The 23,653-nt window shown below is 41.3% G+C and overlaps 1 protein-coding gene across 4 annotated transcripts in view; it reads right to left on the reverse strand.

Moving 5' to 3' along the window:
• myrf (myelin regulatory factor) overlaps nt 1-23,653 on the reverse strand; it is a 90,232-nt gene that overhangs the window by 17,034 nt on the left and 49,545 nt on the right. For 2 of the 4 annotated variants that reach the window (XM_002937648.5, XM_004913405.4), the window contains exons 2-6: nt 10,715-10,802; nt 6,636-6,953; nt 5,704-5,765; nt 3,041-3,320; nt 2,628-2,728 (exon numbers count right to left, since the gene is read on the reverse strand). In XM_002937648.5, the coding sequence (XP_002937694.2) occupies nt 2,628-2,728; nt 3,041-3,320; nt 5,704-5,765; nt 6,636-6,953; nt 10,715-10,802 (849 nt within the window). Of the gene's footprint in view, nt 1-2,627; nt 2,729-3,040; nt 3,321-5,064; nt 5,152-5,703; nt 5,766-6,635; nt 6,954-10,714; nt 10,803-23,653 lie in introns of those variants that run through there. The other 2 variants (XM_004913404.4, XM_031900542.1) reach the window with 2 other exon arrangements.

Genomic DNA, 23,653 nt, shown 5'->3' on the forward strand with positions numbered 1-23,653 from the left:
CTGCATGTATACCAATAACAGTGAAGCTTTTGTGGAATCTGGTGAGGTGCAGATGTTGGGTACTGCACATTTAGGGGTATATTTATCATGCTGTGTAAAAAGTATCATAGCAGCCAATCAGATGCGTTGCTTTGGTTCTCTGTTGAAATCTAGTTGCTGATTGGTTGCCTTGGGCAACATCACCAGTATTGCTTCACTCCACTTTTTAAACATCATAATAAATATACCCCTGAATGTCTCATTATAGGAGCAATTTAATAATTCCTTCAGTAAATTACACTGCTTATGTGTAAAGGTTGCTATATTTATATAATTATTTTATTTTCATATAAATAAATAAGAATGCCCTATTCCTAGTAACTTTGCAATTGGTTTGCATTATTTATTTTTTATAGGTTTTGAATTGTCAATTTTATTATTACTGTTATTTTTTATTACTTATCTTTCTATATAGGCACTCTAATATCCATATTCCCATCTCTAGTTTAAACCACTGCCTGGTTGCTAGGGTAAATAAGACCCTAGAAGCCGGATGTTGCTAAAATACTAAATGGAGAGCTTCTAAACAAAAAGCTAAATAACTGAAAATCATTAAAATACAGTGGCTTGCAAAAGTATTCGGCCCCCTTGAACTTTTCCACATTTTGTCACATTACAGCCACAAACATGAATCAATTTTATTGGAATTCCAAGTGAAAGACCAATACAAAGTGGTGTACACGTGAGAAGTGGAACGAAAATCATACATGATTCCAAACATTTTTTACAAATAAATAACTGCAAAGTGGGGTGTGCGTAATTATTCAGCCCCCTGAGTCAATACTTTGTAGAACCACCTTTTGCTGCAATTACAGCTGCCAGGCTTTTAGGGTTTGTCTCTACCAGCTTTGCACATCTAGAGACTGAAATCCTTGCCCATTCTTCTTTGCAAAACAGCTCAGTCAGATTAGATGGACAGCATTTGGGAACAGCAGTTTTCAGATCTTCCAACAGATTCTCCATTGGATTTAGGTCTGGACTGTGACTGGGCCATTCTAACACATGGATATGTTTAAACCATTCCATTGTTGCCCTGGCTTTATGTTTAGGGTCGTTGTCCTGCTGGAAGGTGAACCTCCGCCCCAGTCTCAAGTCTTTTGCAGACTCCAAGAGGTTTTCTTCCAAGATTGCCCTGTATTTGGCTCCATCCATCTTCCCATCAACTCTGACCAGCTTCCCTGTCCCTGCTGAAGAGAAGCCCCCCCCAGAGCATGATGCTGCCACCACCATATTTGACAGTGGGGATGGTGTGTTCAGAGTGATGTGCAGTGTTAGTTTTCCGCCACACATAGCGTTTTGCATTTTGGCCAAAAAGTTCCATTTTGGTCTCATCTGACCAGAGCACCTTCTTCCACATGTTTGCTGTGTCCCCCACATGGCTTGTGGCAAACTGCAAACGGGACTTCTTATGGTTTTCTGTTAACAATGGCTTTCTTCTTGCAACTCTTCCATAAAGGCCAACTTTGTCCAGTGCACGACTAATAGTTGTCCTATGGACAGATTCCCCCACCTGAGCTGTAGATCTCTGCAGCTCCCCCAGAGTCACCATGGGCCTCTTGGCTGCATTTCTGATCAGCGCTCTCCTTGTTCGGCCTGTGAGCTTAGGTGGACGGCCTGGTCTTGGTAGGTTTACAGTTGTGCCATACTCCTTCCATTTCTGAATGATCGCTTGAACAGTGCTCCGTGGGATGTTCAAGGTTTTGGAAATCTTTTTGTAGCCTAAGCCTGCTTTAAATTTCTCAATAACTTTATCCCTGACCTGTCTGGTGTGTTCTTTGGACTTCATGGTGTTGTTGCTCCCAATATTCTCTTAGACAACCTCTGAGGCCTTCACAGAGCAGCTGTATTTGTACTGACATTAGATTACACACAGGTGCACTCTATTTAGTCATTAGCACTCATCAGGCAATGTCTATGGGCAACTGACTGCACTCAGACCAAAGGGGGCTGAATAATTACGCACACCCCACTTTGCAATTATTTATTTGTAAAAATTGTTTGGAATCATGTATGATTTTCGTTCCACTTCTCACGTGTACACCACTTTGTATTGGTCTTTCACGTGGAATTCCAATAAAATTTATTCATGTTTGTGGCTAAAATGTGACAAAATGTGGAAAAGTTCAAGGGGGCCGAATACTTTTGCAAGCCACTGTAAATAATAAAGACCAACAGCTAATCATCTCAGAATAACAGCATCTATGTCATATTAAAAGTTAATTCAAAGGTGAACTACCCCTTTAACATTTACAGTAGGGGGTACAATATTTTATAAAATATATCCCTAAGTAGTTTATGAGGCCATATTTTACAGGTTATGTATGGAGTTAGAATACTATATTATGCTATTGCTAGCATGCTAGATGTTGCTATTGGCACAGTTGCATCATGTGACAAAATGGACAACCTGTGCACCATATCATTAATGCAGTAATATAGTATAAGATTCAGTTTGTTTAATTGCCTCTGTATAAATGTGTAGTATGTTGTGTTGAGTGAGTGGAAGGATGTGTATGTAATACTGTTTGCCACAGTGTTCCACTTTTTGTGTGTTATATGGATGCAGCTATGTGTCTGTGTGTTAGTACCCGGCTCCTGTTTCACCATGCCTCCATTGGATATCTGCTCCCTCAGGGTGTTGGTTGGAGAATCTGAGTGTTTCCTCTTCTTCGAAGGATGCACTGGGAGCCTAAAACAGACCGAGAAATAAATTTACCTTTCAGTACCAGATAAGACTCGGCCCAATCAAATCGTACGTTAATGGCTTATTCTGCCTTACCTAATGACCTCCAAATTAGACAAAATACATTTCAGATATATACCTTTAAACCCACATTTTGGCAAGGGTGGTCACCGTGAGAAATTGAGCAAGCCAATTAGAATGTGCTGGTTGTTAAAGCACTTTCATTACTTTTACAGAACAGGGTACTATGGCTGGATAAGTATTTAATCACAAGGAGGCCTTGTCACAGACTGACTTCCCAGAACTATAGGTACATACTCAGCTCCATGTTGCTGTTGGAGAAGCTGGTGGAGCATTTGCGACTGCTGGGCATGATGTAGGTCTGCCGGAGGCATCGCAGGTCCAAGGTTTTGGTACTGTGGCATCATGGACTCCACTTTCATGTACAGTTCCCGCTGCATGCTAGGATAGTGCTGCTGGTGTACAGGGTGGGGGGGCAATGGGCCCTGTAAGTGAGGTGGAGGGGGGTGCTCTAGACGAGAGGGTGGGGTGATGTGACATATATTTTCTGGGGTCATCGTGCGAAGCAGGTGAGGATCTGTGGCAGCAAAAGAAAGAAATTGTGATTATATGGGTGCAATAATATCTGTCAACTATATGTAGTGATGGGGTTTGCTAGAAAAAGACTTTGTGGTGTCCATTTATTAATATGAAGTATTGGCCAACATATGGCCCCTGAGCGCAGGTTGCACAGCATTCAGAAATAAGTGTTACTGCTATCATCTTGCCCTGTGTCCTCCATCTTGAACAAGCATACCTACTATCACCTACTCTTCCTACATGCCACTGCTGCAAGTGGCCCCTCAATATATACAAGCAGTCACCCTTATTTACACTCTCCTAAAGGCAGCTCTGAACTCTGACCTTAATTAAATTGATAAATTAACAATATGTTTTAAAAGCTTTCGATCAAATCCTTAATTGAATAAAAGGGAGATATAGTTAGGTGGAGCATGCTTTATTTGATATTAAATGAGGCAAAACTGCTGGGCAGGTATTATGATCCTGATGTTCTCCCACCTAGGGACTCATAAGCATCTTGCCCAATGCAGCCACTGGGCTCTGAGCACCACCCAAAAGCATCAGCGTATCCTTGGAATCACATTCCTCACCACAGAACAAACCGCAGCTGGAAAGTTTCTCCATTACACTGTCAGTCTGTGGGGGAAGGGGGTTGCATTTCTTTAGCAATATCATTCCTTTACAGGCAAAATAATCATGATACTTAGCACAAACACATTCAGAGGCGCTTTAAAGAGAATAAACATCATTCCCTTCCCCAGTGGAGCTCACGTTCATTTTGCCTGTCTGTTTTTGGAGGGAACCAGAGGCAACCCACACAGAGAACAGAGCAGATAGTGCCTTGTCCAGATTTGATCCAAGGACCCCAACACAGCAAGAAAACAGTATAACCACTGCCCCACCAAGAACATTTTGAAGGCACTGTTTGGATAGTATCTTTCATTTAAGGCAACAGATGTGGCCATCTCTCAGTCACGCATTGAGGGTGACAGGAACTGCAGCTTAGCATCACCTGTTGAGCTTGAAATTACACCTACTTGATACATTAATTAAAATATTAACCTGAAGACAAACATTGAAAATAAAATTGCACAATAACCTTGCAAAGAATGTCAGCTTAGATCAGGCTCATCCACCCTGCAGCTCTTCAAAACCAGAAGTTCCTTCACCCTACTCAAGGCTGTCAATGATTGTAATAAACAATGGGGCTTTGACATCACATTTTCATGTTATTTAACCCAAGAACATTAAAAAGGCTTTGGAGCGGTACCAAACCAGAGAGTAGTTCTAGGCATATGCTTCTGTTGCTCATATATAAGTAACAGCTTGTGGAGATGCTCCATGTTAATGGGCACAGTGAGGAAGGACTAGGAAGGTAGATTTATCCAAGCTTAGAGCTGCAGGCATTCGGTCGGTATATTTAAGGAGGGGCCGCTGAAGAATTCCAAACATTTCTATGCTCTGATAAACAAAGATCCCAGCTCCAATACACAGAACTGTGCCTCGGCAAAACATTTCTATGCTTTTCCACCTGTTCCTGTGCACCACCCATGCCGCTGTCACCACACTGTGCACCACACTAGGGACACCTGTAATGGGACACTCCCACCCATCTCACCCTCGCGTATTCCAGGCTTGCTTGTATACCTGAGCACACAACAGTCATGTAAAAATGATTGTGTGCTACATGAAGTCATTTAGTATGTCACGCATTCTTCTCTCATCACCACCCACACCACCCCTCACAGTGAATATCTCACCTGCTGCCAGGGTCATCTGTCCACTCCCCCATCCCACTCTCTTACGGTTCTTTTGTGGCTAGCTCTCTTGTACCGTGGAAAAGCGCCTCTCCCCCTGACTTTTCTATCCCTCCCCTTGCAGTCTTCTCTATATCAATCCCTCCCCTATCTCTTCTTCAACCTCCCCCCCAACCAAGTTCTCACCCCCCCCCACTACCACCCCAGGAAAGGTATCCCCACTCCCACCATTGCTGAGTTTTCATTTTCATCTTACAACGTAATTCTGCCATTTACACAGCCCTAAACCTCCTTTCTGTCTTCTTCTTCACCACACTTTCTTTTCTATTTTAACCATCTTCATCGTTACATTAGAACTACTTTATCATCTATCACTTTCCATTAGGGATGCAGAACCTAGTTTTTTGGGTTCGGCCGAACCCCCGAATCCATGTTAAGGGATTCAGCTGAAAATCCAGATTTGGAAGGGTTAAATTTTACACTTCCATGTTTATGCGGCGACATTAACCCTTCCAAATCCTAAGTGGCATATGCTAATTAGGATTTGGTTCGGCCAGGACCGTGGATTAAGCTGAATCCGAACCCTGCCGAAAAAGGCTGAATCCTGTAGGAATAGAGAGGAGATACCATAATAGCACTTACCACTAAGCTGCTGAGGGGAGTACGCCTCTGATCCAGAGTCCGGGGGAGAGTCAGGTAAAGTGCTGAAAAAACAAGTGAAGAAGTGAAGTTTCATGTAAGGTGTTGTAACTGGCTTAGTCATCTGCCCAGCAGGAACAGGAGTGTGGGGGGATCCTATTGGGTTTGTCAAGCTAAAGAGAAAGGCTTAGTGGAGCCCTTTAAAGTGGCAGTATACTTCTTCTTCAGAGAGTTCAATGAATAGGGCTCATACATTTTTTGTTTTAATTAGTATTTATCTATGGTTTTTGTTATTTATCACACTATACAGGGCAAATTCTGAATTTGAAACTAAACCCACAATTTACTCCCTGTTCATAGGAGCGGAAACTAAACAAATCAGCATTCCTCTGAGAAGCCCTCCGTATAAACAAACCACTCTCTTCTCTCAGCTACAGCCTGGTAGACTTTGAGAATGTGACTTTACTTTTAAATATCATTTTTTTCCAAACTATTTAGGATATTGCTCAATAGGGTTCCTATCCATCCACTCATTTTTTAGGGATTGTTCCCTTTTATAAAACACCTGGCATCCAGAACTATTAATTGCTCTCACTATACATTGTGCTATAGATACCAGAACCCACTGATATTATTGTACAATGTACTTTTTTTAGCAACTCCCTATACACACCACAACATTCCTCCTTTTAAGTGTGCTTTTTTACTATACTCTGGTGCTGAAGAACAATTAGGTGCATGGCACATGTAGCAATTTCAGTCATTTGGCCAAATACCTTTTTTCTTTACTTAAAATGCAGCCATATCTACCTCTTGCAGCTGACTAAGCAACACTTAAAAGCCCCAGTACTGGTAATTTTATGTAAATTCACATTTTATTTGATATCCACTGGCAGAAATGGGGGGCAAGTTTTAATGTGAAAGAAGGAACTCACCCGGCTGCATAGCTGGTTTTCGGTTCTGCCTTAATGGGAAGGCCTTGGTTGCTCATGCACATGGGACCTGGGTATCCTTTGGGGTTCAGCATGGCATTGTTATTATTGCAGTTCAGGTGCTGAGGGTATGGAGGCCCCCCACATGTTGTCCCTGGCCCCGGTCGTACTGCCATTTGCTGACCAAGATGATGGACCCCCCCTGCGTTAATACTGCCTGTGTGAGCAACATTGGAAAGGACACCGGGCAGGTGGACTCCAGAAGATCCACAAGGCTGAGGGCTGGCATAGCTGGCTGAGGAAGGAATCTCTGGGAAACAGCTGTAAAATAAGAGAAAACTTGGATGTCAGTTGTTGTATACAAGACTCAGTATTATGACAAAAGAAAATACAATCTGTGTGCCACAAAGTGTAAAACTCAGCGAAGGGGCTCAATCAAACAGTGGTGTAGGTTTCACCAGGTCCAATTCAAGTACCATGTAAAAATGAAATAATCCACTGGATAGCCAAATGCGTTCTGTGTTGTTTATGGGTTTAGCGATGCATAGCACTACATGTTTTGGACCTCTGGGGTCCTTCCTCTGGTGCAGTACCAGAGGAAGGACCAGGTACGGCACCAGAGGAACATATAGTGCTATGCATCTCTAAACCAATAAATAACACAGAACGCATTTGGCTCTCCAGTGGATTTTTTATTTTTACATAAGACTCAATATTACCCCATTTATAATGTGGTACAATATTGTGAATCTCCTCACCCACTTTTAAAGGGCCATTAACACTAAAAATATGAATTCTGATGATAATATTTATGTCTGTCCTGTACATGTTAAATGTTTTTCTATTAGGCAGCTTGCTTATAATTCTCCTGTGTTCCATCTGTTACTTAAACAAAAGTCTATTGTATTCCATGGATAGATTTAATAATACATATTCAAGACCTTTCCCCAAAAGACCTGCCAAAGAAGCCAATACTTATTTGCTACTACAATATAATGCTTTCTAGAAAGGGAATGTTATCAGTCAGTGGGAAGAGTTTGAATAATGGCTCATTGGGGCAACTGGCCATTGATTCTGTTGTGTTTGCATTGGCCCAATAGTTGCCCCAATGTTGGCTAAAACATTGGATCATCTTAACTGGACCCAGTTTGTGGGTGGCGAAATCAGATAACATTCTACATGTTTTGGTGACCTTGCAAATGAGCAGATCTAACTAGCCAGGTAGGTTTGGCTAGTTATAACTATAAGACTCACCAACACTCCCTTCCCTTTCCGCCTATGTACTGCCTTGTGTGCAGTGTTTGATGAGGGATCAGTACCCTCCACCCAAACTGGAACAACAATTCAAACCCTGCGTGTTTGTTAGGTGCAAACCATGTAACATTTCATGCTTGACAAAGGGGCTTGATCTGAAACGTTACATGGTTTCCGCCTAATAAACACGCAGGGTTTACCCAGCTTATACAGTAACTGTATAGTTAGAGCACATTTCTACTATTAAGCCCTTCTGCCAGTTTTTAGGATTCTGCATACAAACAATTATGTAAGAAAAAACTACATACAAATTTTAGCATTACAAGCACCAGTGACAAATACAATTAATACAATATTGCACCACAAGGGGGCACTTTATGCAAGGTAACCTGCTATTAACAATAACAATACTACAGTTATGCGTAAGTATTTGCCTGGCAAGGACAAGCAAGAGTCCGACCAGTTTTCATTAAAATACAGTCTCTGAGGGAATGGCTTTGTTGCAATCAACAGGTGATTTTTCATCTTTATCATTAAGAACATGAACTTTTTTATTCAGACTGAAATTGTGCAATGTGTTCCTTCCTCAGATATTTATTATAGCCCCTGATGCAAGTGCAAGTACACCACGGGGTAGAAATAACACCCCTTAGTGCTCAGTTCCACAGTACTTCTGTCTGTGCCGTTGCCAAACTCTGCATCTGGCGGCAGAATAAAAAAATACAGAGCAAGTTGCAGCAATGGAGGGAGGTACAGCACTTTGCTACTTCTCGCCTGTTTACTTGCTCCTTTGCTTGCACATCTAAATAAAAAGCAATTTACGGGGCAAGGTTAGGGGATTTCTATTCCCACAACACCTGCCCATATGCAACAACAGCAAAGGCTGCCAGAGCTAGATATACAGATGGTGCCTACAGTGCTAGAGCTTGCACCAATGTAAGTAAAGGGCTACACTTAGCAGCTGCCACTCTGTGTATGAACAAAAAGAGGGCTATGGGCGCAGTTTCATATGAATTGACACAACTCCTAACCACATTCCCTCAGAGCTACTAAGAATTACTTTCAGCAGAGCCCCCAACATTATACCAAGTTCCACTGCCCTAAATCATGTATATTTTACATGGTTCATACTTCCCAACATGCCACTCCCATTTTTACAAAATTTGGCATTTCTGGGGGGTTTTGAGGTCTTTATGTTAATAAAGTTTTTCTAAAAAAGGTGAAATTGCCCTTTAAGCTGCAAATCTCAATTCCCCCAAGAGACTTGTTTAGCTTATTAGTTACAGTTGTATCTCAGTGTTGCTTGTTAACTAATTAAGTTTGAGAAACAGTGTATCTTTTTTAGCGTTTAGTGCAGGAGATCAGAGGGAAATGTGGGACTTTTCAGTAAGAATCCGGGACTGCGGGCCGAGCTGTTAGAATCGGGGCTGTCTCGCAAATATCAGGAGAGTTGGGAGGTATGCATGGATCTGGTGGAAAAATAAGTGAAACTGAGCACATCTGCCTATTTTTCAGTTCAATGCAAAAAAATCCCCAAATACTGAATTCTCTACTCTTTTTAACAAAAGATTTACCATAGGCAAAAAATGTATATACAGATATTTTGGGGGGTTTTTTCAAAGCAAAATGAATATTTTCTGCATTGGATAAAATTAAATTATGTCAGGTTATAGAAGGAGAACAAGTTGAGGTAAAAAATAGTTACAATAAACTACTTTCAATGAATTTGGGAAAATGTTATCCAATTTTTAATAGTTTAATCTTTAAATAATTCTAAAAAAATTTTGAAAATACAATGTGATAAAAAATATAATTTAAAGGGAAACTGTGCCTGGGCAAACATAGCACCTTTAATGAAATATTTGGGCGATAGTGTAGAAATCTCCTGGGTGGGGGAGGAATTCAGAAAACTAAAATCTGAGTGAAAAATATTATTGGAAGTAAAGCAGACATTAAAAGAATATCAAATCCACATTGCCCTTACTCCATTTGGTGAATGGAGCTGTTCTCCTTGTTTATGGAATGCCCCTGTATTGAATTTGAAAAATCTAATTGCTCAGGACAAATCTAGTTATGATTTTTCTGTATTATTAAAGTAACACCGTCATGGGAAAACATTTTTTTTCCAAAACAAACAGATGTTTTTATATTTAATTGTGAAATTTCACATGGGGTTAGCCATATTCTTCATTTCCCAGGGTGCCACAGCCATGTGACCTGTGCTCTGATAAACTTCAGTCACACTTTACTGCTGCGCTGCAAGTTGGAGCGATATCCGCCCCCAGTAGCCGATCAGCAGAACAATGGGAAGGGAACAAGATAGCAGCTCCCAGTAGGTATCAGAATAGCACTCAATAGTAAGAAATCCAAGTCTGGCTCGGGACTCCTCCAGTTACATGGGAGTAGGAGAAACAATAGGTTAGCTGAAAGCAGTTCTAATGTGTAGCGCTGGCTCCTTTTGAAAGCTCAGACTCAGGCACAATGCCCTGAGATGGCGCCTACACACCAATATTACAGCTACAAATACATTTGTTGGTTCAGGAATAAAATGTTAAATGGTAGAGTGAATTATTTGTAAACAGTGTAATTTAGAAATAAAAAGTATCCCATAAAAATCATGACAATATCCCTTTAACATAATGTTGCTGATGATAATAATGTAACATTTGCAAAGATGGTCACAACTGCTGTAACTACTGATTGATGTTAAAAATACATTTTTTAAATGCTAAAATAGTTATCTAATTGGCACTTTTCTTGCAGAGAAAGCAAAAGAGTAGAGAGCATATTGACCAATGATGGAGGAAATGTATTCTTAATGTACTCACATTTCTGAGGAGTCCTCTTTACTGATGTAATCTTCTAAGATACTGGTGTCGATGTTGGATGGCTCCAGGGCCCCATTGATATCATGTCCTGAAACAACAATATAATACATACTGAGGTGAGACAGCCAGAGGGGAAGCAGCATGAATACAAAATTATTAAAAAAATTACATTTTGTTTAAAAGAAAGAAAATATCCCCACCCCAAACTCGTGTTTGTGAATGTCATCCTAAGCAACTTTCCTTGTTACAAACTTATTGTAACTGTAATTACTATAGATAGCAGCAATTATTCCTTTTTGTTCTGTCCACTCGTTCCTGGTTCTGACTCTAAGCTGGCTTCCGCTACATTATATTAGGAGATAAAACCAGTAGTGCAGAGAATACTGTATATAAAGCCAGACCTGTACACTGATTTCAATTGGAAATTCAATTTACAAATAATTTTATTACTACAGGTATCGCACCCCTTATCCGGAAACCCGTTATCCAGAAAGCTCCGAATTATGGAAAGCCCGTCTCCCATAGACTCCATTATAAGCAAATAATTCAGAATTTTAAAACTGATTTCCTTTTTTATGTTTTTTAGTAAACTTAAGGTATGGAGATCCAAATTATGGAAAGACCCCTTATCCGGAATACCCTTGGTCCCGAGCATTCTGGATAATGGGTCCTATACCTGTACTAACAAGTTTAACAAAATTGGAATGTGCCGAGAATTTAATTTATTTACTTTATGCAGAAAAAAGTTTTGGGAGATTTGTAATATGTGCCCCCCGGGGGTACAGGGTCTTTAGACTACATTGATATCATACTGTAATCTACTATATGCCAACAAGTATATAGCATTTTATATAACGGGTACGGCTGCAGCATCACAGACACAGCTTATTCTCTGCATTCATCTCCTTCAGAGGGTTCAAACTTCAAAGCCTCTGCTTAGTAAATATTCCCGTAGCACTGTTTCTCTGTTGGCCTCCCTCACACATTGTTTTTATCTCTTTTCCTCTCTGTTGTTGATACAACGTACTCTATTTTAGCTGCCTCCCATGCGTGGGATTTGCCCAGCTCCATAGGATGTGTGCCAGTTTTGGATGCCACTCTGTTTCCAAAGAATTGGCAGCACTTACCTTGGCAAATGAAAAGTGGCCGTACAGGCTTGCCCACACAGGGAGAGCATTAGTTGGTAGGGGTGGGTAGTGGGCTGGCCAGCTTTATTTGAGCCACCTGGTCATACAGTGTGAGGCAGAAACCGCAGAGCACTTACATTAAGGGCCATGGCACGCAGTATGCTTTGTTGCAAGTGGTTAAATCTGCATTACCCTGGGTGATAAATCTTACCGTGTGCCACTGCCCTAAAGGCCACATGAACTTTTCATAGGTAAGTCAGGTTTCAGTTTACCGAGCCATTATAAAGCCTTCATACTGTAATTCCATGCATTCTCCAGCAAATCTTGATTGTAATCAGCCTTGCATAACACTCGCTAACCTTCACATCAACTTAACACTTTCCCTTTTCCCCACATTCAGCTAGGAAGGATTGGAGAATGGATATAAATAGGCTTAGATGGAACAAATCCCTTTCTAACCCAAATACAAGTCATACTCCATTCCTTCCATTTTATTGCATTGAAAGAAAGTGTCATTTTAAACAACTTCCGTTCTATGCAGTTCTGTTTTGGACTCTAAAATATGTAGCAGAAGCCAGAATCAAAGGGAGTCTCAGGGTCACCTCTGTTTCCTCTCAAGGCAACTTCCGCTATTTGGGGGAAATCGTGGCGCCGTGTATGACATCCCATCGGCGATTTACATTCTAGCTGGTGGGATGGCATTTCGGGGAGATTAGTCGCCTGCAACAAGGAAGATTTGTCGTGCGGCGACTAATCTCCTCGTGTGTCACAGCCCTAAAGGAAAACAGTTGGATTTCAGTTATGCCAATGTGTAAACATACAGAGTAGAGGGGATCAAATTGACTTTTTCTTGGCAACAAAATGAAAATAAAATGGGTGTCTTTACAGTTCATTGTTTGCTCTATTGTCTTGCTGATAAAGTTGTCATGAATGGTAGATTAGGGAGAGGTAGGGGAGGCAGCTTAGCCATTCTGGTAGTGAATAATTCTGGCAACTACAGAGATAGCTGTTGATAATGGACCAATATAGCTAACCCAGACTGATTGCATTGTCTGTTAAAGGAGAACTAAAGGTATAATCACAAGGGGTGGCAAAATGTTAGGCAGCCCCCAGTCAATATAATCGCTTCATGCCCTGGGCTGGTTCTCACGTTCACTTAAAACTTAACCGGTCTAAGGTATTTCTGTAGAAGCTTATCGTTGCCATCTTCTACTGCTTTTTCCATCTTCTCTTCATTCTGGGTAGGTGCATGCGCTGTAGAGTAAAAAGCTGAACTAAGATGCAAAAATAAGTTTTTTTCACTCTACAACACCTAGTCAGACCTAAAGAAAAGAAGCATGAGAAAATCATGGTGAATGAGCTCCTACAGAAATACCTTGGGCAGGTGCAGTTCTAAGAGAACAGGAGCACTGGCCCAGGTATCAGGTAAGCGACTATAACCTTTAGGGGGTGCTTGATATTTGGCATCTCCCTCCAGTAATACATTTTCTTTTCCTTTAAATGAAAAGCTCTGTCACTACAGAGTTAGCAGCCGCTATCATTAACTACATTAAATCTAGTTTCTGCCTCCCTAGCAATAATTACCAAGCAAGTGCATGGGCACTGAAAGCCAATCTGCTTCTAACTTCAACTGTGCATCCTCCTACTCGGTACCCACTGCCAGGGAGACAGAAACCAGTGTGATGAAGATGATGGCAGTCAACCCAATGGATTTTTAGGGGCAGGCATTGGTATGCCAATATCCAAGAAATGTCTCATTTAATCTACAGCACGTGCATAAAAATAACCATGGTGCCTTAGAGAGTTTACATTTATATACAGGGGAATGATACCTATATTGGCTAACAATAGAAATACACTGCAAGCTTTCGGAGCTCTAAGGCCCCTTCGTCAGGCAAAATACAAATGAAAGCTGGAATGGCACAACATATACAGTATACTGTTGGATCAGAGAGAAGTGTTCATGAGCAATACATTAGGAAGTTAAGGATAGATAGATTAACGAAGGAGCCTTAGAGCTCCGAAAGCTTGCAATGTATTTCTATTGTTAGCCAATATAGGTATCATTTCTACAATACTTTTGTATTTGTGTTTTTTTTTATTATTATTTTTGACACTGGCTAACACGGTACTACAGGGGATGAAAGTGCTATTCTTGCCTTCATAAAGCACTAGTAAGTCTCAACTTCAAGGCCAATGACACATGTGGCGTTTTTACGCTGCCATTCAAAAAATTCCCTCTGCGGTGTAATTACACCAAAAATTCACACCGGAATTAATTACATTGACCATCAGGATAGGCCCCATATTGCTGCGACTTTCTGAAACCCTTATTCCAGTGGCATAAGCACGCAGGGTCTGCTGTCAAATAGTTCCTTCTCCCCAGCCCCTCTCCTACCTTAAACTCAACCACCTGCCTCAAACTAGAAGCTGTGGGTACAAGCAGGCTGGTTGGGGGGGGTTGGGGTTTGGTTTGCTGATTTTATCGAACCTATGTATTATTAAAAAAAAAAACCTCCAGTGCTCAGCACTACGGCAGTAAGCTGGAGTGGCACCAGGAGCCCTGTCATAAGCAGCCTGAGTGGTGGGCAGGATGGGAGTGGTATAAAGGGGGGGTCCAGGAAGCAGGCCCCATAGTTACCTCACTGGGGGGAGTCTCCATTGCAAATTTTGGACCAAGATTCTAAAGCTTTCATTACTGTATCTCCCACCATCAACCATCCTTTACACTAGACTACTATATGTAAACCCATGGAGAACAAGAGAGGATTGCATGACATGCATATTAATGACCTTGAATATGGGTAATTTGAACTTGGAAAGTAATTCTAAGCAAGAAAATCTTTTTTCAGCTTCAAGTGATAGCGAATAACAGGCAAAAAAACAAGTGATGTTGGTTGAAGTTATAATAGTCTAGTACCAACCAGGATGTCTATGGCCCACAGCCCAGCCAATAGCCCCTGCAGGTCCCCTCGGACTGCCACACAGTTGGGAGATAAGAGCTTTTCTGCCCAGAGCCCAACAGCCCAAGCAACTGAGGTACTTATTTGGGTAGAAATTAAAGAGGAAAAGTCCTTGAGAAAAACATGTTACTCTTTATAAAAAAAAGAACTGATAACAGGAGACACAAATCCAACTGTCAGCAAGCATGTAAGCACACAAAGCTATAGTGGGTTGGCTGAGAAACTACTTTATTAATACCCTTGACATTGGCACTAGGGACCTAGGAACCTGCCTCAACCCGAGAGGTTCTGTAAATGGGAACAGATAAATACTCACAAACGTAGTGTGCTAATTAGGTAGGGATATATGCCAAAAGGCTTGCTTTTGTACCCGAAACTACCAAATAACAAAAGGGACATACACCTTCTCTAAACCTGACTTGTGCCCCCAAACTCTCTAAAAAAAAAGGTAGCCGAAACTCTATAACAGATGTGAATTGAGTCTCCAATGAGAATCCTCCCTACTAGCGCTACATCAGCCATCTTGCCGCTATCTAACATACTGATATTAGCATGCCGGATTGGAGTGGGCAGATACAATGCTAGTTAGGTGTTTACAGATAGAAAAACATTTTTAATCTTCACTTAAAGGAGACATTAGATGGAAAAAGCGCCACATATGGTTGCATCTGCTGTTTTATCGTCAATAAATTGTTGAACTCTTAATTCTCCCCAATGCCCACTTCCAGGTTACCCATGAGCATACCATTATCAGTATAAATTCACCTATAAACAGTGTATGTATGAGATAAACAATTTTTATGTAAACTGCAGAAAATACACATGTATAGTGTATGAACTAATCTGGAGGGCTTCTCTACTAGCCTTGTGCTGGGGTAAACTTTAGGTATACAGCTGCTTCAAATGTAGTGGGCCCAGGGGTGAATATCAGTGTGCCGCTGCCCTACTATTCCCCCCCCTGCTGGGGTAAACTTTAGGTATACAGCTGCTTTAAATGTAGTGGGCCCAGGGGGTGAATATCAGTGTGCCGCTGCCCTAGGCAGAATGCCAGCCTTTCTCTCCTACAGAATCAGTATATGCACATTGCAGCATATTGTATAAAACCAGTCCCTGACTAAGCTGGTGAGTTACTGGCAAGGTTAGTGAAATCCATGCTGGGTAGCAACAATACACTGAGTGGGAACATTTGTTACCAGGGTGCAGTAGATGTATATTTAATGCTGCTCAGTATATCCTAAGGGGCCCCATATGTTCCCATAATAAAAAAGGGGTCTTCAGATGATAGGCACTTTTGTTTTTAACATGATGGAATAAAGTTCGAGTTTTAGCAGATCCGGAGTGCTTGATGTCCTATTTCTAGATCTTCAGATGATAACCCTACACATCCCATCGTGTGGCTAGCAGTTTAATCCTTGAAGACCACCCTAACCCCCTGACTGGTGACGTGTCCTCAATCCCACGGCTAAAAGCACCCCAGCCATATACCATTCTTACAGAAGTGGATTTCTGTGTGCAATAGGCAAGCGGTATGCAGGGAATGTTAAACTGCATTTTAGCTTCTTCAGTCACTTAGCTTAAATGAAGATTAATATCATAGCTGTAAACTGATACATCAAATGAAAAGCATATGTGAGGGCATTCACAGATATGTCAATGTCTTGACTTTCAGCAGAGTTAGTTAATATCCCTTCATCAGTGATGTCATATATCCCTCTGCTCTACAAATTCCCAGAATCCTCTATCAGGTTACATTCACAAGAACCTTACAGTCACAGCTCTGATGGACCTACTTCCTATTTTTAATAGAATATAATTTGAACCCAACTTAGCTATGTAACTTTGTAACTATATGATTTCTCTTCCCTTCAGTCAGGTTGCACACAGCCCCATCTACAAATATAATATATATATATATAATGCATCAGCATAGACAAACCCATCAGCTCTCGTGGGTGAGTGTAAATATCCAGAAAAAGTATGATGTGTATGAAATAATGTATAGCTATGCTGTACTGTACCTACAAAGAGAAGCGGTATGGCAGTTTCCACCCTTATGTTTGAGTACACAGTTAAGCTAAAGCCTGATATTGTCACATTTAAGGGACACAGCATGGCAGCTTTCAACTAGTTGCCAAAAGAAATGTACAGAGAAAGGATTATCTCTGCAAGCAATAGGCTATATCCTCATAATTTACCCCTTGTTGAAAGGGATTGCTCACTTTTTAGTATGTTACAGAATGTCCTATCCAAGCACATTTAGAACTGGTCTTTATTATTTTGTTATAGAATTTGAATTACTTGCTTTTCTCTTCTGCCTCTTTGCAGCTTTCATATAGGGGTCACTGACCCCAAAACAGGATTGCTCTGTGACAATTCTTACTTTTCATTACTCAGCTTTCTATTCAAGCCCTTTTCTATTTATCTTCCAGTCACTCATTCAAATTACTGCCGGGTTGCTAGGATAATGTGGAGGCTAGCAAGCAGATAACTGCTAAAATACCAAAGCTAAACAAAAAGCTAAATCACTGAAAAACCACAAATAAATTGTAGACCAATTGCAAATTGTCTAAGAATATCAATGTCGGTATCATACCACAAGTTAATTTAAAGGTGAATTACCCTTTAATAAAAAAAACAGGTATTTTTGTTGTTTCAACTGGTGTCTCTTTTCCCTTTAATTTTCTTTGTTGAATAAATGAAACAAAAAGTGACTTTGTATTGTATTATATACACAACTATCGTGAAACAGACAGTTAATAGTTTCAATCTTTCTCATTTTTAAAGTTAATGTCTATAGACTAGTATTTAGCCAATGGCTGAAAAAACACTGTATAACACCACCTCATACACCGACCTATAATGATGTAAATATTAACGTACAGACGTACAGACTCACTTGAATGGACACAACCACTGTTCTTGAAGCCCAGGGAGCAGAGCTATTCCAATTGAAATGAAAGGACTAGGAGAATAGGTCCCATAGAGACAACATAAGAATACCAGGAGTTCTAGAATGTTATAAAAACCTGGAGTCACAAATACAAGTATGGCTTGCCACCTCTGTATCAGATTTACCTTCTCAACTATTACATATTGATCTGATCCACAGATCATTTGTAAAACCTGCAAATATTGATTAACCGTGAGACACCATTCTAAAACTTCATTATCACCAAACTAAACAGGCTATTATGAAAGCTTCCAGAGACTCCCAACCACTCCGTTTTCAAGGCCTTCCAGTACAACTGATTTGGCGCTGCATATGCCATCACACCGGTAATTTACATTCTAGCCGGTGGGATGGCATATTGGGGAGGTTTGTCGTGGGTGACTTATCTCCCCGTCTGCTACGGCCCTTACTCAACCCCACGTGCACTATGCTTATCAGGTTCACCATGATGATATATGCCCGGAACTATTCATGATCTCACAAAAGGGATCTTACATCCCATTGAATACTATTTTGAAATTTACACTGTTAATGTTTTTTCTTAAATGTATAACAAAGTTTGTTTTAGATTTTTTTGGTAACCTATTACCATGACCACGGTTGCTTCCAGAGCAACTTTGCCAGGGAGGTGTGGTGGGAGAATACTATATGTTCATTTGTCACTACTGATCCAGATCATACTGTTTGAATCAATAACACACCATTGACATATTATTGCTGCTTCACTTAAAATAGTCTCCCACAACACCCACGGTTTAAATTAGGGATGAACTGAATCCACTATTTTTGGGTTGGCTAAAAAGATTTGACCGAATATTGAACCAAATCATAATTTGCATATGCAAATCAGGGTTAAATAGAAGTCTTACATTTTTTTTACTTCCTTGTTCGTGTGACCAAAAGTCACGTGATTTTAAGGATTCGGTTCGGCCAGACACTTGGATTTGGCAGAATCCTGACAAAAAAGGCCTAATCTTGGCTGAATCCCAAACCAAATCCTGGATTTGGTGCATCCCTACTTTAAATTCCCCACACAAAAGGATGTAGACTAATTTTTCTTCAAGAAACACACTTCCATTCATCCAATGCCTACCCAATATTTAAAGCACATAAGGCTGCCATGAGAGAAATATTCATAAAATTAGCTTCCCAATGCAAAAACTTACAGCTTACAATCTTAGAACAAGCCCATAAAACAAATTCTATTCCAGAAACTCATAGAAAATTAGATGATATTGCTACACAAATGAAATTATTACAGATATAACCATGAGATGGACTAAAGAAAGGTTAGAGAAGAATGAAATCACAGAGGTAGCAGATGTCTTAAATAATTTGTTAAGAGATGCAGTTTTTTTTAATGCTGCCTGTGTGTGCCATACTCTACCTGCCCTATGCTGCCTGTGTGTGCCATACTCTGCCTGCCCTATGCTGCCTGTGTGTGCCGTACTCTGCCTGCCTTATGCTGCCTGTGTGTGCCATACTCTGCCTGCCCTATGCTGCCTGTGTGTGCCGTACTCTGCCTGCCCTATGCTGCCTGTGTGTGCCGTACTCTGCCTGCCCTATGCTGCCTGTGTGTGCGCCATACTCTACCTGCCCTATGCTGCCTGTGTGTGCCATACTCTGTCTGCTCTATGCTGCCTGTGTGTGCTATACTCTGCTTGCCCTATGCTGCCTGTGTGTGCCATACTCTGCCTGCCCTATGCTGCCTGTGTGTGCCATACTCTGCCTGCCCTACCCTGCCTGTGTGTGCCATACTCTGCCTGCCCTATACTGCCTGTGTGTGCCATACTCTGCCTGCCCTATGCTGCCCGTGTGTGCTATACTCTGCCTGCCCTATGCTGCCTGTGTGTGCCATACTCTGTCTGCTCTATGCTGCCTGTGTGTGCTATACTCTGCTTGCCCTATGCTGCCTGTGTGTGCCATACTATGCCTGCCCTATGCTGCCTGTGTGTGCCATACTCTGCCTGCCCTATGCTGCCTGTGTGTGCCATACTCTGCCTGCCCTATGCTATCTGTGTGTGCCATACTTAGCCTGACCTATGCTGCCTGTGTGTGCCATACTCTGCCTGCCCTATGCTGCCTGTGTGTGCCATACTCTGCCTGCTCTATGCTGCCTGTGTGTGGCATACTCTGCCTGCCCTATGCTGCCTGTGTGTGCCACACTCTGCCTGCCCTACCCTGCTTGTGTGCCATATTCTGCCTGCCCTATGCTGCCTGGGTGTGCCATACTTTGCCTGCCCTATGCTGCCTGTGTGTGCCATACTTTGCCTGCCCTATGCTGCCTGTTGCAGGTGTTTGTTTGGGAGTTTAGCACATGGAAATAGTCCTCATATAGTCCCTAAGGTGTGTAATTATGAGTGGGGGGGGGGGCTGTTGTGCTATCCACAGGGGAGGAAGAGGCATGTGGATTTAAGGGTATGTCTTAATATGACATAAACTTCTTTCACATATGAAACAAGGGTGATTTTCTTGCAATGAGCACCAACCATTTGGGTTTTTGCTGCACTACCGCCATTAATGTGAGTATGGTCTTAAAAGCTCTTGTGATAACATGGGTGTGGTTTGAAGTGGGTGAAGTTTAAAAAAGGGGAGTGGTCAAAACTAGCTTCCATTATCTATCCTACACCATGCTGCCACATTATATAAGAATAAAAACAGGTTGGCCTAGGGTTTTGTAATGTACTAAGATATTATCAAACAAGCCAAATAGCTCCTATAGCCCAATTGTTCTTCTCTACTCCTCCAATTTGGGCCCAACTTTAAAGGGCATTTATATTCCCAGTTAACCCAACTGCCTTACCTTGGATACAGCCAGAAAAATGACCCAAAACTGTATCCGTGTTAATGATTAAACAAGATGCTAAGCTAATATCACCCCACAAACACACTGCTCCGCTTTGGGGCAATTCTGAATTTCATTCAGGCTTAGAAGCTAAACCTTTTTTATCTTAATAGAAAGGGAAACTTATTTGGGCCTCCTTTGAACAAAAATTCCATCCATTAATTACTGAAAAATTTCATTATTGCCAGGTGCAACACTATACTCAATCATTACACAAACAGCCAGGTTTGCTTACTCCTACTGCTTTTGAGACTGTGTGTGTCCTCCCCTTATATGAGAGGACCAATTTTTTTTTAATTTTATAAAGCTTATATGTTAGAATCAGATAGTTCCCCTCCTACATTAAACATTGGGAACAAGAACTTATACAAAAACTAGAACCAAAAGCTTGAGGAAAATATATGGAAATGAAAGAATAAATGCTCCATTAACCTAGCCAAAGTGGCATTTTCCTACAATCTTTTAACTAGATGGTACCTTGTTCCTAAACGTATACATAAAATGTTCCCACTCCATTCTCCTTCTATGGGGGAGAGGGCACAATGGCTCATATATGGCGGCAATGCCCCTTGGAAACTCATTACTTTTATATTTACAGCTGCCAAACAACTAATTGTTAAACCACAGCTTACTGACTCCCTTTCAACTCCTCAACTGAAAGCAAGCGTACCACTATAATGATTACTGAGAAATTGACATCCATATTGGCTGGCACCCATGATCAATTTCTTCAAATTTGGGAACCTTGGGCTCTGCAAGCAGTTACATCCGGACTTGATTTATCCCTCCTCTCAGACAGGGGTATTAGTAGGTATATGTTATTTAAAGGTTTAATCTCTATATTATAACTGACCTTTTTATTATAGCAGAGTATTCCTTAAATTCAGGGAAGCACCACTGTGGCCCTAAGAGAGCATTTCTTTCTACAGTCAGTTTTAGACCTTTATTACATAACAAAAGAATCAAGCACTTTGTTTTGTTAGAAATAGTTTATTTAGAAACTTTTCAGTCAATTAATGGCCAAAGTGCATTACTTCATATTAATGTAATAGATGAAAAAGTACCATTAATTTTTTTAATGTATACAGTTTACCTTTATTTACATTTCTTTTATCTGTATTTGTATGCTTTAATTTGATATAAGCATTAAAAATGTATGTATTAAAAAACAGTACCAAATCACAGTTCCTGCTGACTTCCCTGCCTGAATGGATGGCAACAGTTGTCTGACCAGTTGGACCAAATGAACCTGAACTGGGTGTTTGTCACAAGAAAGTCAGTACAACGCAAAAGACTATTAATAGAGATAGCGAAAGGACATTGAGGGGAAACTACTTTAGAGGTGGACCAATGGTTGGGGTGCAACAAATGTAGCATCGCTGGACTAGAGAAAAACCTTGAGGTGTTGGGGGGAGGCCCAGGCTGGCAATTATTGGGCTGGTGGGGGTGATGTTTGGGCCTCAGTGTCTTTGAAATGCAAGGGCCTATATAAAAACCTAGTCCAGGCCTGGTGGGGGGCAAGTAAGATCCAAAACAGTCAGTATCTCTATTCTCTGGGTGCGCTTGCTGGTCGCTGTCTTTTCTCCCATGTAATGTGGGTGCTGAGTACATCATCAGATGCAGCATGTCTCGCACAGCAGCCACCAAAAGCCAGCTTTATGTGATTAAAAGCTAATACATCGCTTGACGGTCACGGGACCTAGGCTAGGGATTAGGAGGAGAACAAAAAAAAGAGAGAAAAAAACCCACAGGGCTGCCTTCTGATAAAGACAGACTACATGCCCAGGGTCACATTACGAGACCACCATGAGGAGGTCACAATGCAAAATGATGAAGATTGAGTGGCCCAGCCGGACTACAATGACAGGATCCTATTACAAAATCACCAAGACTTGGCTGTTTCTCTCTGGCACCAGTTCTGCACTTCATGCTGGCACCTTTAGCAGCAGGCCTTCATGGCACAGTATATGCTTAATTTTCTATTTACTGCTCCATGCTTTCTATTGTCTGTGCTATTAATATATATATTGTAAAACAGTACCATGCTGCATGTGTATGTAAAGTTATATAAATGGACAAGTTAGTGTTGCTGCTTTGCCTAGCCTTCTACACTACGAAAACATAGGTAAGGTCATTGGCTCCTGATAAGGTTAATGGGCTAAGATTGTAAGCTCCAGTAGGGAGAGGAATGATGTATAATTTCTGTGCTGTGGAATATATCAGTAGTATGTAACTGACTTGCTGGGATACAGGGACCTTTCAGGGCTGTGACACACGGGGAGATAAGTCGGCGCGCGACAAATCTCCCTTGTCGCGGGTGAATAATCTCCCCGAAATGCCATCCCACCAGCTAGAATGCAAATCGCCGTTAGGATGCCATACGTGGCTCTGCATTTTGCCGAAGTCGCGGAAGTTGCCTTAAGAGGAAACTTCGGCAAATCGCGGCGCCACGTATGCCATCCCACCGGCGATTTACAGCCCTCAGGGTGAAGACACACTAAGCAACTAGTAGCAGCTACTTTTTCATGGCTACTAAACACCAGAAAATACCCTGCCATAGACAATATTGAGAATTGTCTCTGCTAAAACACACGTAGAGACAGTTATCAGTAAATGATCAGCATTGTCTATTTCAGTAGCCGTGACAAGTAGCTGCTACTAGTAGCTCTGTGTGTCTTCACCCTCAGGGGCTGCATAGATATAGTGCATAGATATCAGTTGTGCTGCATTAGAAGAGCCACCTTTCTGTTTCAGCCACACACTGCTGTCTGAGACAAGGTTCTCATGGCTGGAGCGGCCCTGGTGGGACAACTTCCTGACCTTGGGTAGCTGCCCACTTTTCCCTTTAGGATGGCGTCACATGCACATGTCCAAAAACACCTTTGCTTTGAAGGCCGTGTAAATGGCCTTTGTTAAACATTTGACTTGCCTAATTAAAGCAAATAAAAAGCACCCCAGACTTTGGTCCTTCCGTTTTTTTTTTAATTAAAGGGAGATTAAAGCAAGAAAATCTACATTTTCCTGTTATTCATCAATTCAAACAGACGTGGTAAG

Source organism: Xenopus tropicalis, chromosome 4 (genome assembly GCF_000004195.4).
Source record: "Xenopus tropicalis strain Nigerian chromosome 4, UCB_Xtro_10.0, whole genome shotgun sequence".
Classification (NCBI taxonomy): Eukaryota; Metazoa; Chordata; class Amphibia; order Anura; family Pipidae; genus Xenopus; species Xenopus tropicalis.